The sequence below is a fragment of the Octopus sinensis genome, linkage group LG15 (genome assembly GCF_006345805.1).
Source record: "Octopus sinensis linkage group LG15, ASM634580v1, whole genome shotgun sequence".
In the NCBI taxonomy this organism is placed as follows: Eukaryota; Metazoa; Mollusca; class Cephalopoda; order Octopoda; family Octopodidae; genus Octopus; species Octopus sinensis.
The window spans coordinates 8884100-8899099 of NC_043011.1; the positions used below are offsets into that span (position 1 = coordinate 8884100).

A 15000-nucleotide genomic window follows, 5' to 3' on the forward strand; every position below is an offset into this window, starting at 1 on the left:
GGATAATTGAGACTTCACTGAAATCTTTCCTCTCAACTTCAGAGTACTGTTAAAGTACACCATCCTAGTCTGGTGCTTGCAAGCTGACTCCAGACTAAACCTACAAGTGGAGAATCGATTTCTAAAGAGCCTTGCTAGCTAATGAAACATTCAACAATTATACAATGCTCCTGCCATTTACAGTGATGACCTTTACATTGGCACAGACAGAAAAGGGCTGGTGCAGGGTAACTGAGAATGTCTTCTACAGTTACAAGTGCACCCTGATGGATAAAGGAATGGACATTCTTTTGCCATTCATGTTTCCCAATTCCCAATTCTCCAAACAATGACTCTTATTTATTACAATTTATACAACTTCCTTCTCTGTAAACAAACAAGTTTCTCTGGCAATTAAAAAACAAAACCAATATCATTTATAATGAATAAAATTTCTAATCAGATAAATTCATTTACGGATGTAAATCTTGTTGTAATCCTTGATCTTACACAGAACTGGGATTACGGTTCCAAACATTTCCGTCCGGAAATTGTTCTTTTTTAAGTGTCAATGATCCCTAACTTGCTTCAGAAACATTATGTCATGCTGTGTTCTGTTCCACAATATTACATTATGCACCATTTCATCATCATCCTCATCATCTTCATTTAACTTTGGTTTTCCTTGCTGGCATGGGTTGGACAGTCTGACAGGACCTTGTAAGGCCAAGAACTGCACCAGGCTTCAGTTTCTATGGTTAGATGCCTTCTCTAATGCCAACCACTTAACAAAGTGTATGTCTATATACATGCATATGTGTGTCTGTATTTATTTAAAAATATTTTTGCAAAACGTTTTTGATTGTCAGAAAATTTGAAGAAAGTTTTTCCGAAAATAAAAATTATTAATTATAGTAAAACTGTTTAAAAATCAGAAAGGAAGTTTCCACAACCTGCATGTAAGCTCTGTTGCTGTTTTTCTAAATACTAATGAAATAATCTGCATACATATATCATCATCATCATCGTTTAATGTCCGCCTTCCATGCTAACATGGGTGGGACGGTCTTTGTGTCGGTTCTAAACTGTTCCTCTGTTTAAACTAAAGTTATGGGAGTATAAAGCGATTGATGCCTGACGAATGTACGGGAAACTATTAAGAGCACGATAAGTACATGCAGTTGAAACGTGTAGTAATATCAAACTCTCACTGGATGGAGTACTCTTTGTATTGACTTTTATGCAGTTAATTGTTTATATATATATATATCATATGGAGGTGCAATGGCCCAGTGGTTAGGGCAGTGGATTCGTGGTCGTAGGATCGCGGTTTCGATTCCCAGACCAAGCGTTGTGAGTGTTTATTGAGCGAAAACGCCTAAAACTCCGGCAGGGGGTGGTGGCGATCCTTGCTGTACACTTTCGCCACAACTTTCTTCTGTCGGCCTGCTCGCGTAGCCAGTGGGGTGGTGTCATTTGAAGGCTAAAACAATGTGAAGCGCATTGTGACCAGCGATGTGTAGCAACATCTGATAGCCTGGTCGGTGATGGTGATATATATGTATGTATATATATATATATCATTATATGAACACATATGCATGCATGTAAACATGTGTAGGCACATGTATGTAAATGTGCCAACCATCAAATTTAATGGAATATAAAGACAATTGGATGCAAATATTTACTTCTTCAGACGCAGCCACAACTTCTACTTCTCATGGTTTTATATTTCTGCCTAAAAACTTTGGCCAAATTTCAGTATATTTCTAAATGTCAATTAACATTTTAATTAACAATACATATTTATGTATAATTAATCATATTTCTGCACATAAATGTTACTTGAGCTTGATTTTTCTTGCAAATGTTAATTAACAAACCATGTTAATTAATAGCAAGTATTTATGCATAATTAATCATATTCCTACATGCAAATATTATCTGAGCTTCGATTTTGCTTCTAAATGTTAATTAACAATCCATATTAATTAGTAGTCATTTTGTTTTTGGCTAATTAATCACATTTCTTTATGTAAACATTATTCACACTTCCCTTTAGATTCTGAATGTTAATTAACAACCAATGTTAATTAAGAATCGTTTGTTTCCAGCAATTAACAGCCAGTAATTTTGGTATTTTCAGATAAAACCACAAAACAAAAATAATATTTGATAGCACTTTCTGTAAGCTAATTCTTTAAGTGGAATGACAAAAGTATGCAAGATTCTTATAAAGTTTAGCAATTAATTCCATTCCGCACAGTCATTGCTGTCAAAATGGCAATCATGGTAATTTGTCTCCTAATCGCGTGTGTGCATGCGTGTAACCAAAACACATGGATGGAAGAATATTCGGAGAGAGACTGAGGGAGGAGTAAGAAGGGGAAGCTACATATTTGGGGAAGGAGAGTTAATGGGAAATTTAAGGAGAAATGAAAAAGAATAACAGAAGACTTATTGAAATGTTGATGGAGAGAGTAAAAACAGAGACAAAAACCATACATGTGTGTGTGTGTATATATACTGAAACATTTTTAAGGATTTAAGGATATACATATATAGCTCGCTACGCTACATGGCAATGAAACATGGACTGTGACTGCAGAGGACATGCAAAAGCTTGAAAGAAGCTAGCATGCTTCACTGGATGTGCAGTGTCAGGGTGCATGTACGACAGAGTGTAAGCATCTTGAGAAAAAAAATTAGGCACAGGAGGCATCGGATGTGGTGTGCAAAAGAGACGACTATGTTGGTATGGTTACGTGATGAATATGGACGAGGGCAGCTGTGTAAACAAAAGTGCTGATCTCTAACTGTGGAGGGAACCTGTGGAAGAGGTAGACCCAGGAAGACATAGGATGAGGTAGTGAAGGATGATCTTTGAACGTTGGGCCTCACAGAGGTGATGACAAGTGACCAAGAGCTCTGGTAATATGCTGTGAGAGAGAAGACTCGTTAGGCCAAGTGGAATCATTGTTGTGGCCATGCTGGTGCCACGTAAATGGCACCCACCCATGAATTGTAGTCATGGTCATTGCTGATGTCATGTAAATGGCACCTGTGCCGGTGGTACGTAACTGCACCCATTACACTCCAGGAGTGGTTGGCATTAAGATGGGCATCCACCTGTAGAAACCATGCCAAAGCAGACTGGAGAACCTGGTGCAGTTCTCTGGCTCAGCAGCTCCAGTCAAACCATCTAAACCATGCCAGTATGGACATTAAATGGTGATGGTGATGATGATATATATATTTATATATAAATTAGAAAAAAACCACCTTTTATCAATTCAAAATGAAAAATTAATTACACCATCTAAATTGAATTTTTCCCTGTAAGTTTGGAATAATATTCCCTCAAATATTATTATTATATATATATATATATATATATATATATATATATATATATATATATATATATATATATATATATATATATAATATATATAATATATATCTATGATCATCATTTAGCATCTGTGTTCATGCTGCATGGGTTGGATGGTTTGACAGGATCCAACAGGCTGGAAGACTGCATCAAGCTCCAACGTCTGTTCTGGCATGTTTCCTACCACTTGATGCCCTTCCTAATGCCAACCACTTTACTAAATGCACCACACCTATTTACATACATTCACATATTGCTTATAGTTTGTAAATATTTAAAACTTTATAATACAAAATATGACATTTAATATAAATTTGTAGAAACAGAAGTGATGTTAGGTGAATACAAGTCTGTGACAGATAATTCAAACAGCCCCCTACACCACCATTCCCCATACTAACAACTACAGCTCCAAGGGCTTACATCCACAGAACAGATGGAAGGTGATTTGGAGAAACAGCTAAAATTTCCAACACATATTATGCAGACCTTGGTGAGGACCAGATATCATTGTGGTTTCCAAGACAACAAAGTTAATATTTTTAGAGCTAACTGGGCCCTGGAAGGAGAGGATGTAAGATGAGCTTTGGAGAGAGAGAGAGAGAGGAGAGAGAGAGAGAGAGAGAGAGAGCTTAGAAGCAGAAGTTGGTAATGAACTGCTGCAAGAAAGAGTAGGGAATGAGACATTTGCCAGTGGATGGTGGCAGTCAAGGATTTGTAGGTTGTACCCTGAGTAAAGCCTATGGAACCCTGGGATTTACAGAAAGCAGCAGCAGAAGAAGAGCCATCAAGTACAACACAGAGGTTGCTAAGAAAGCACTTCAATGGGCCTGGTTGAAAAGTGGTGATCATTGAGGGTCAGTGGAATAGCATTTGGACACTGGTCAAGGGTTGACCAATCTGGGTTAGATTGTTAGGATGAGGGTGGTATATGTTGTAAGATGCAAAACAACAAGTCAACCCAGGATACAACACTGATGATGGGTCAAAATATCTGTTGATGGATACAGAACAATAAAAGATAAATGGATTACGTAATAGAGTAAATTGCGTAGTAATTTAAATGTTGATTGCATAAAATTGCTGAGTGTATAATTATGGATCAAGTAATAATATAGACTTTATTGGTAATAATTAAAATAACAAGGTTTGCAGCTAACTCTACTAAATAAGTGGACACATCTGAAGGTATTGGTATAAAAATGAAAAATACAAAAATGTATTGCTGTTGTTATTGTTTAGCCCCAGGTCAGCCCTGAGCAAGCAGACCAAAGGTGAAAGACATTCCAGCCTTGACCATCCTGTCATTTTGTATATTTTGGACTACATTGTTTTTTATGTTTCCTTTGTTTTAAGGTGGTAAGTGTAATTTGAGGGGAATTTGGCTGCTATTTTTAGCAATGTGGGCAGCAAAGTGATTTTGTTACTCAGATGTATGTGTGTATGTGTGGATATGCTGTGTAGAGTCAATACTCTGTGCTTGTGTGTGGTAAAAATAATAAGTGTTTTTTAAGGCTACACTAAGTGTCTCAACTGATGTAAGTCAGAGACTGCTTACAGTAGAATCATGATGGAAATTCATAGAAATAACGAATAAAAGCAAAATATCTTTGAAATGAAAAAAAAAATACAAAAGAAAAATGATTCTTCATCATTATCATCATCCTCATCATCATCATCATTATTATCACTATCATTATCATCAACACGCTCATTTCACATCTGTTTTTCTGATGCTTGTATGGGTTGGATGAAAAAACAAAATATCAAAATATATTTTCACATGTATGAACTGACAGTTCTATATGTGTGTATGCATATAGAACATATCTGTGTGTGAGTATGTGTTTATGTGTGTGTATTATGTAGACATATGTGTGTGTGTGTGTATACATGTGTATATATCTGTGTGTGTAATTTTGTTCACCTATGTATGTGTGTGTGTTTGCAGGCATGTTTTTATATGCAATGTGAATACATGCTGTTTTTCGATATCTACATTGTGTGTGTACGTGCATGTGTGTGTGTACATATATATATAAGTATAACTATATCTACACATGTATATGCTTATATACACACGAGTCCCTAAACTAGAGCCGAACGCTCACAAACCCTTGTTACAGTAGACATACTCCTCTGTTGTTAAACCACGAATCTCAGCTTCCATTTTCTCAACACGGATCTGTAAGAGAGAAATCACAACATCAGAGAACAACTAGATGCGACTGGTTAATTACTGGTACTGCTTTGTATGCATGAGCTATTGTTGTATATTAGAGTTGTTGTTGTTGAGTCATCAGTCAAATCTAATTAATCAGACCTATGATTCCAGCCATGACCATCCTGTCCTTTACGGATATCTACAACTATATTAAATAATGCATGGCTCTTTTTGATTTTAAAGATGGCACACTGAGCTTTTAGAAAGATTTGGCTGTTATTTCTAATAGTTCGGCAACCACATAGAGAGTGCCTTGTTAGCTTCTATTTCATTATTACACACACACACACACACACACACACACAGGTATATATACACTATACAAATACACATACATTATATTCATTCAAGTACATATTTGAATGGAGAATTATGAGAGGCAGGATTTTTCAGATGGATGCTCTTCCAGTCATGAACCCTCACCTGTTTTTCAAATAGGAAATTTCTTTGTTCCTAATGTCTTCAAAAGTCCAAAGTAAATGGTTAGAATGTCAACATGATTATTGCTTCACTTGAGTGGTGACAAATGTTATATGTGTGTTTGTGTGTGTAAATTCAAAAGATCTCAGGTATTGGAAACTAATTCAAACACAGGAATACTAGAAATTAATTGGGAATTGTTAGAAGGAAAAGGAAAAAGAAGAGGTTGTTTGACAAGAAATAAGACAAAGATCGGAATATTTTCGGTATAAGTTGGATTGTAAACTTTTTGATGAAGGGCCAGAGTGTATAAATGTATGTTTAAAGTAAAATGTATGTTTAAAGTAGCTTTTAAGACAATGGCTGACAGAAACAACAAGACTGAATGATGTTTCACAGCATTGATGATCTCCCAGTCAAGGGAGATAATAGACTAGAAATTCAAGGGCATTGCCAGTAACAGTCAGCAGTTATGGGTGCAGTATGTATACCATCATCATCATCATCATTTAACATCCGCTTGCTAGCATGGGTTGGACGATTTGACTGAGGTCTGGTGAGCCAGACTCCAATCTGATCTGGCAGGGTTTCTACATCTGGATGCCCTTCCTAACGCCAACCACTCTGAGAGTGTAGTGGGTGCTTTTTACATGCCACCAGCACAAGGGCCAGTCAGGCGGTACTGGCAACAGCCATGCTCAGATGGTGCTTTTTATGTGCCACCTGCACAGGAGCCAGTCCAGTGGCACTGGCGACGACCTCGCTTGAATGTTTCACGTGCCACCAGGTGTGCTTAACGTGCCATCGGCACGAAGGCCAGCTTGTTGCTCTGGCAATGATCACGCTTGTATGGTACTCTTAGCGCTCCACTAGCAACGGATGCCAGTCACTAATGTATATAATAAGTATGTATGCATGTATGACTAACTGGGGATAAATGGATGTATGTATGCGTGTCTACTATGTGTCCCTCTGCATGTAGGTGTCCTTGCTGATATATATGTGCGTGCATGTGTGTGTGTGTAGATGCACTAAGTGCATCTACGACTGCTGTGTGAGTGTGTTCTAAGAATATTTACCTTGCAAGTCTGTGGAAATAACGCAATTGCAACAGGCAAAGCACAACCAAACGTCAAGGTGCACACAGTAGCATTGAATGGTAGGTGCAGTTTCGGGTAGGTTCTCAGCAGTTTGGTCCTGCAATTCAAGAGAGAACACGGCTGAAATAATGGAATAAAGCAGGATAAAATAATGAGCAGTAATAAACTTTGAGTTTCTGAAGGAAAACTCTGAACCGTAAAGAAAAAGAGAAGCATAAAGTGAGGAGATTTTTACAAAGCAACACTTTGCCTTCGACTTCACCAGACATTGTGCACTAAACACATTTATGTGGTCCTTCTGTTTCAGGGCTGTGACCCTCTGGGATTGTAAGCCAATCAGATTAATCTAGGAGAGCAGTCAAAAGTGGTGGGCATACTGGAAGAGGAGGACAATGACGATGACAAAGAGGAGAGGTAGAAGAGGGAGAAGTGAGAGAGAGGAGGGAGGAGAGAGAAGATAGAGAAGAGGAAGAAGAGCGATGTGGAAGAGGAGGAGGAGGACCCCTATCACCGCTTCCTGTACTTGACTGGTACTTCATTTACGAACACTGAAGGACTGAAAGACAGAGTTGACCTCAATGGGATTTGAACTCAAACAATAAGAAATTCTACTCCAAAAGGCATCTGATGACATCACGATTGTTCCCCCCTCCCCAACAAGCCAGGAATGATGACAAAACATTTGCCACCATACAACCCCCACCCACCCCACCCTGCCCCATGCAAAAGAGATGAACATCAAGATTGTTACATCACACCCAAAGAGAAACTGACCTGCACAGCCGGCCACGACCTGACACCACACAGCCCAGCCCCTCATAAACCTGGCCCCCTTCAGCAGACAAATAGATTTTGCACCACAGAAACAGGAGATGTTTACCTCATCACACGGGACCACATCTGACAGATTAGAATGATTACATCACAGCACCCTCACCAAACCACACGACTGGACATTACATCACCACCACCCATACCTCAGGACAGAGGGGTCAAACGAGCTAGGTGGGACCAAAGAATCTTTATTACCCTTGTCTTTCCCGACTGACGATGAGTGTGATGCTGGTGGTGGTGGTGGTGGTGGTGAAATACAACTCCAAACGTTCACCTCCCCAGTAAAGTTTCACCTAATCATAAATATTGATAATTCCAACTCTTTGCCACAACACGTCTGGGATGTGACAAAGGCTCCACAACACAGCAGGGACCATCTCCATTATGTCTCCTACCTCTGCAATGGGACAAAGTTTCAATACAACATACACTTTATATATACAGAGAGAGAGAGAGAGGGAGAGAGAGAGAGAGATGTCATTCGAACATGGTTTTCCCCACTCAAAATTAAATAGTTTTCACACTTTCACTTACACATGCACACACACACCACACACCCAACCCTACATATCGCAACAGGAACAGCAGAGATATTTTTAATGAAGTGGAATAAGACAACCTGGGTCTTTGGTCACCACCACCACCATTGCTGTTGACTACTACTACTACTACTACTGCTGCTGCTACTACTACTACTATTATAGCCCACAGTAGTCTTTATTGACATCAATGTGATGGGTCAACCTTTTGAGTGTCGTTGTGTAACTGTTATAGAAAAGGTGTGACTGGACATGAAATATAAATGGACAGACATATATATATACATATATATATATATATATATATATTATATATATATAGAGAGAGAGAGAGAGAGAGAGAGAGGGAGGGGGAGAGAGAGATAAAGTGGAGGGGGTAAATACAAAAACAGAAGGATGGACAAAGACAGCTTGAGAGATCAAAAGACAGGTGAGACAGCAGAGAGAAGGAGAGATACAAGAATGAATAGAGAGAGAGAGAGAGAGAGAGAGAGCAGGAGATGGACAGTGAGAAAGATACAAGGTGTGTGTGTGTGTGTGTGTAGAATAATACATGAATATATAGAAACATAGATAAGTAGATGAATAGAGAAAGTGGGGGGGGGGTTGAGAGATGGGGAAGAGAATCACAATGTTCTCTATAAATATTCATTTCATAGCAACAACACCAATTATGATGATAATAATAATGACTTATTTATAATAATCTCTTTTACATATATATATATACACATATATACACATATATATACATATATATACATATATATATAGACATATATATATATACACATATATATACATATATATATATAGACATATATATATATAGACATATATATAGACATATATAGACATAGACATATACCTATATGTATACATATTTGTAGGCATGTGTGTGTATATATATACACACACATGCCTACACGTGATATTTATACATATATATGTGTGTATATTTGCATCTGCGTCTTTGAGAGGATGTGTGTGAATACATATACATATACACACATATATATATATATATATATATATATATACACACACATAACTTATTACATAAATATTTATGCAACATCCTACTTCTCTTTTCTCTTTGTGTATGTGTATATATGTATCCATCCACACACATACACACATATGTATGTACATTATATACACTAGATGAATATTTATGCAATATCCTGCTCATCTTCCTTTTCCCCATACATCTATATATATGTATGTATGTGTGTGTGTGTGTATATGAATCCAAGAATATGTGAGTGTAGTGTACAGTGGTGGTGGTGGTGGTGGTAGTAGAGGTATGTAGCTGTTGGTGCTGCAGTTGAATATTCATGCCAGCTTCTGGAACAGAAGAGACAGGCAATGTAATATTGAATGGAAAGTAAGAAGTTTCTACCACCACCACCATTGCAGCCACCACCACCACCGCCACCGCCACCACCACCACCACCACTACCATCACCACCAATGCCACCATGACTTCCACCACACACAAAACACACAACAAAAATATCTTGAATCACATTTCTGAGAGACATTGAACCATGAGACACAGGAGGTGGACAGTTCATTCCAGGTGAAAGAAAATAAGAAATATATTTATTCATCATCGTTGTTGCTGTTGTTGTAGCTATCTTCATCATCATCATTATTATCATTATTATTATTATTATTATTACTACTACTACTACTACTAAGCTGGTGAGCTGGCAGAATTGTTAACACACTGGGTGAAATGCTTAGAAGTATTTCGTCTGTCTTTATGTTCTGAGTTCAAATTCTGCTGAGGTCAACTTTGCCTTTCATCCTTTCAGGGTTGATAAAATAAGTACCAGTTGAACATTGGGGTCGATGTAATCAACTTAGCCCCTTTCCTGAAATTGCTGGCCTAGAACCAAAATTTGAAAGTATTGTTATTATTATTATTATTACTTTTAATCTGCAACTTTGTTACAGTCACTTGCCAAGATACACCCAGTGTCCTCGGGCGAGTGACGGGTAAGAGCTGTTACAGTATGGCTGAAGGCTTGTGGAGGGGAAGTAGGGAAATATCTTCATGTAATACAACACAGACATTTAAATGGACAGGGTTTTTCTAAGGATGTGGGCAGTACTTGTCAGCACAATCTTTTGGATTTCTCTGAAACATGGTTCTCCTGGGATCTTACCAAGATATCTCTGACATCTCTTTTTTATCACACCTAGGGCACCAACAATAACAGGGACAGTTCTTGTTTTAAGATGCCACATCTTTTGTATTTCAATTTCCAGGTCCTTATATTTATTCAATTTGTCAAATTCCTTTACAGATATAATTTTATCAGTGGCAACACTGACATCTATTAGTCTACGAGTATTTTCTTTCCTGTTTTTAATAATTATGTCTGGTTGATGATGATTATTATTATTATTATTACTATTGAGTGAGAGAGCAGTTCATGCCATCAAAGTGACACTGGGGTAAAATATACGAAGCCCAATATACCCATCATGACTACCCGTCTGATAAGGGTACACCAGGCACATGCATCACAACCATATGTGCGCAACATGGAGATCTCATATCAAGATAAACAGCACATGACCTTGCAGGTGGAGCCCAGTTAGAATTTTCTTCAGGTTGAGTAGCCCATCCCGCTCAAAAGGTCCCTGAATAAGGGTTGTTTAAGGATGTTGAAAGAACCACCCATGTTTCCAGAGGTGAATTATTCAAACCCCAAAGAATCCTTCTCAACACATGACTATGATGCTCCCCCACTATTTCTGCTCGTGGTCAGAGATGCACATATCGTCAGCCACTAAGGGACATGCTCAACTGGTTACAGTCAAACAACTGACAAGCAAATCTGTGGTATTGAGCAGAATATTTGCTGTAGCCCATCTTTTATACCAAGACAAAACAATGTACATGATAACACTTCCAATCAGTTAAGATCAGAAGCCATAATATTATTATTATTATTATTATTATTATAACCATTTTCGTTGTGGGAGTGGTAGAATCATTAGAGTAGACACAAAATGCTTTGCAGTATTCCTTCCAGTTGTTTAAATCATAAGTTCAAATCCAGCCAAGGTCAATTTTGCCTTTCATCCCACCAGAATCGATAAAATTAAATACCAGTCAACTATTGGGGTCCAAAGGTCTCAGCTAGTCTCCCTGCATTCCTCAAAACTGCTGGTCTTGTGCCTAAACCAGAAATGACAACATTGGACCAAACGTTTGATGCTGTTCCTCCTGACTCTTTATGTTCTGGCTTCCGATTCCACAGAAGGCAGCAGCTTTGCCTTTCATCCTTTCAAAGTTGGGAAAATAAAATACCTTTCATGTCAGCATGGATGTTAAATGATGACGACGACGATGATGATGATGATGACAATGATAATGATGATGAACTACACCCCTCTTCAACAAAGTTATTGTTTGTTCTTTAACCCCAAGTCAGCCTTGACTGAACAGACCTTATAATAAAAAGCATACCAGCCATGACCATCCTGTCTCTATTATTATCATGTTCAGGGATATCGGAGCACATATCCAAAACGTCATTTTGTAAGATGGTAGAGAGTAACTGGAGGGAGAACTGGCTTCTATTTTTAGCAGATAGAGCAACTATATTGAAGCTCCCTCATGAGCTCAACCAATTAATTATGTTGTGGTAAAGTGAGGAATAATTGATATAAAGACAAAGAGTGGCAGGGTTGGGGGGTGGGGAGTGGGAGAATTGGTAGAGTTGCCATAGAGATTGCCTTGTGTTTGTCTTTGCTCTGGTTGTCTGCCCAGAGAATAGGAAATCCTGTTGAGGTCAGGTTTGTTGTTCCTCTTTTCTGGACATCAAATTCGACTTCTTAGAAAATGTGTGGGTGCATGTGTGCACGTGTGTATATGTGTGGGTGCATGTGTGCATGTGTGTATATGTGTGGGTGCATGTGTGTGTGTGCATATGCATATATGTTCTGAGTAAACTGCATCCAGTAATGAAACTCCAGTTCAGGGGATCTGGAGCTGTGAGGAATGTGGAGTCAGCCCTTATTTACCATTATTCCCAGATCCATTCTGATGTGGAATCGTAGTATCTGTCCCAGTGGTACTTTGAGCTTTTTTTTTAGATTCCTCTGATATCAAAGACAAAGATAGATGCTGTAACATATTGAGCAATGAGATTCTGATACCCGGGTACTGTACCACATGTGGAACCTTTGCTATATATATCATGTGACATATGGATATTAGGCTAGATGTGAGTACTGCACTGGGTGGGGTACTGTACTATATGTAGGTACTTTACTATAAGTAGCTTCTGTGGTACATTTAGGTACTGTACTTTATAGGAGTATCATACTAACTGTGAGCACTGTAGTATATATGGCTTCAGTGGTACATGTGGGTCGGGCCTTTGTGCCTAATAAAGAATTAAGTAGTACATGTGGTATTGTACTACATGTAGCTTCTCAACATATAACACTGGTGGGTCAGAACTGGCTGAGTTGATTAAGCTGTTGGATCCCTGCCATACCTCAACTATTCACCACACACGCTTTCAGGATCCCATGCCACTTCAAGTCAGAATTAAGCAAACAAATTCTTGGCAGTACTTCAGCCCTAACCTTCAGAGACAGTTAAATGGATGACTAAAGCTAACCTCTTAGGTAAGTCCCTCTACATCACCCACACATTCAAATGGTTTACAGCTTAAATCACATCACCAATACTAGGATGTATTCATACCCAAAGCATATACCTCTTGCTAACCCCTTGTTGTGATAAAGGTACCCCCTTCACTGCAGTAAAGACCAATAAGGCCATTGTTTGTATAACAAAATGACTTCAAATTGTATAAACAAAGAAGCAACAACAAGAGGTTCGAATAAGTTTGTTCAACCGAAATGAGTCAGTTTTGTCATTGCACCTGGACCTTAGACGAGGCTATGCAATACTGACCGGTACTCAATTGTCCAACATAGAGGAATGGACTGTGAGAAGGACATTCTAACTAGACTGACTATAACAAATTCCTTAATGTCAAGGATTAATTACTATAAGTAAAATCAACTCGTTATTTCCTCTGCCTTCAGAGGTATTGTTTTCAGTCATGTTTGTTTGTTTGTTTGTCGATGGTCAAGAAATCTTAAGAACTGCTGGATGGCTTCTGATAAAACTTTCAGGGATGTTTGACCTCATGACAAACACAAACTGGTTAGATTTTGGGATTGATCCGGTACCCAACAAGGATTCTGGATTATTTTTTAAGTTTTTTTTTACTTAATTATTGAGAGCAGTTGGGTTCGTTTTTAGTAATCTCGCTTGTGAGAGCAGTTGAGTTTATTTCAGATATTCTCATTTTAAAAATCCTCTCTGGCTAATCATTGAGGGGACGTTGGTGTTGCCTTGGCAGAGGTCGGTGCTCTCTGAGTGCTCTTGATATTATTAATGCAATCCATAACAGTTTGGAGTATATTAATTGGTATAAACAAGGATCAATGGTTGAATCAACCAACCCCCAGTATGTAACTGGTTTGTGTTCTATCAACCACTAAGTAATTGTTTCTAGCTTTGGTGCAAGGCCAGAAATTTCCTGCTACCCATACTTGACTGGTACTTTATCGACCTGAAAAGGATGAAAAGTTGACCTCGGCGGAATTTCAACCCAGACTCTAACGAAATACTTTAAAGCATTTTGCGTTGTTTCTGCCTATGCCCTGCTTTAAATAATGACTTCTGATTTAGACACAAGGCCAGCAATTTTGATGGGAGAGGTTAGTTGATACGACCAACCCCAAGTGTAAGACTGGTACTTTATTTTATCGATCCCCAATGGATAAAAGGCTAAGTCAACCTCGGCGGGATTTGAAATCAGAACGTAAAGAGCCAGAACACTGCGATGCATTCTTTCCACTCCGCTAACAATTCTGACAACTCGAGTCGAAATGTCCACTTGAGGGCAATAGGAACGGAGAAGGTGAAGGGACATAACTCTGTTATTACAAAATGATAGAAATAAATATTTTCTACTTCAAATATTATATCACATATTTGAGATTTAGTATAATAACGTCGATTCCCCAGTATGTGACTGGTACTTTATTTCACCAGTGGAAGGACGAATGATAATGTTATCTTCCCGATTGAATTCAGAAAACAAATAAAACTACGCTAATACTACTAGGTATTTCGTTCCCTGCCCCACAAATTCGACCATTGAACCCCTTTTAATAACTGGTACAACAACATAACGAGGTCACCCCTACATGGGCACGAAGCCTGCTAGAAATACAACTAAATTTCCCCCAAACCAAATAAAGGCGACGTTAGATAATGTAGACATTGATGTACAACTAGACAGGGGTGTCACACCTGGAACGTCTTTGATCAAAAGTTTGCTCAATAAATATTAACCAGGAAATAAACATAAACAAAAATAACAATAACCAGTTTAACAAAGGGGCGTCTACACCATTTTGTCAACATGCTAGAAATAGCAGCCAAACCTCCTCATTACA

The 15000-nt window shown here is 38.3% G+C and overlaps 1 protein-coding gene across 1 annotated transcript in view; it reads right to left on the minus strand.

The window, feature by feature from the left end:
* Nucleotides 1-5208: 5208 nt before the first annotated feature.
* LOC115219828 (sideroflexin-5) overlaps nt 5209-15000 on the minus strand; it is a 34296-nt gene continuing 24504 nt past the window's right edge. Inside the window, exons 10-11 of the mRNA XM_029790108.2 lie at nt 7100-7217; nt 5209-5561 (exon numbers count right to left, since the gene is read on the minus strand). Coding sequence (XP_029645968.1) covers nt 5484-5561; nt 7100-7217 — 196 coding nt within the window. The 3' untranslated portion in view covers nt 5209-5483. The remainder of the gene's footprint in view (nt 5562-7099; nt 7218-15000) is intronic.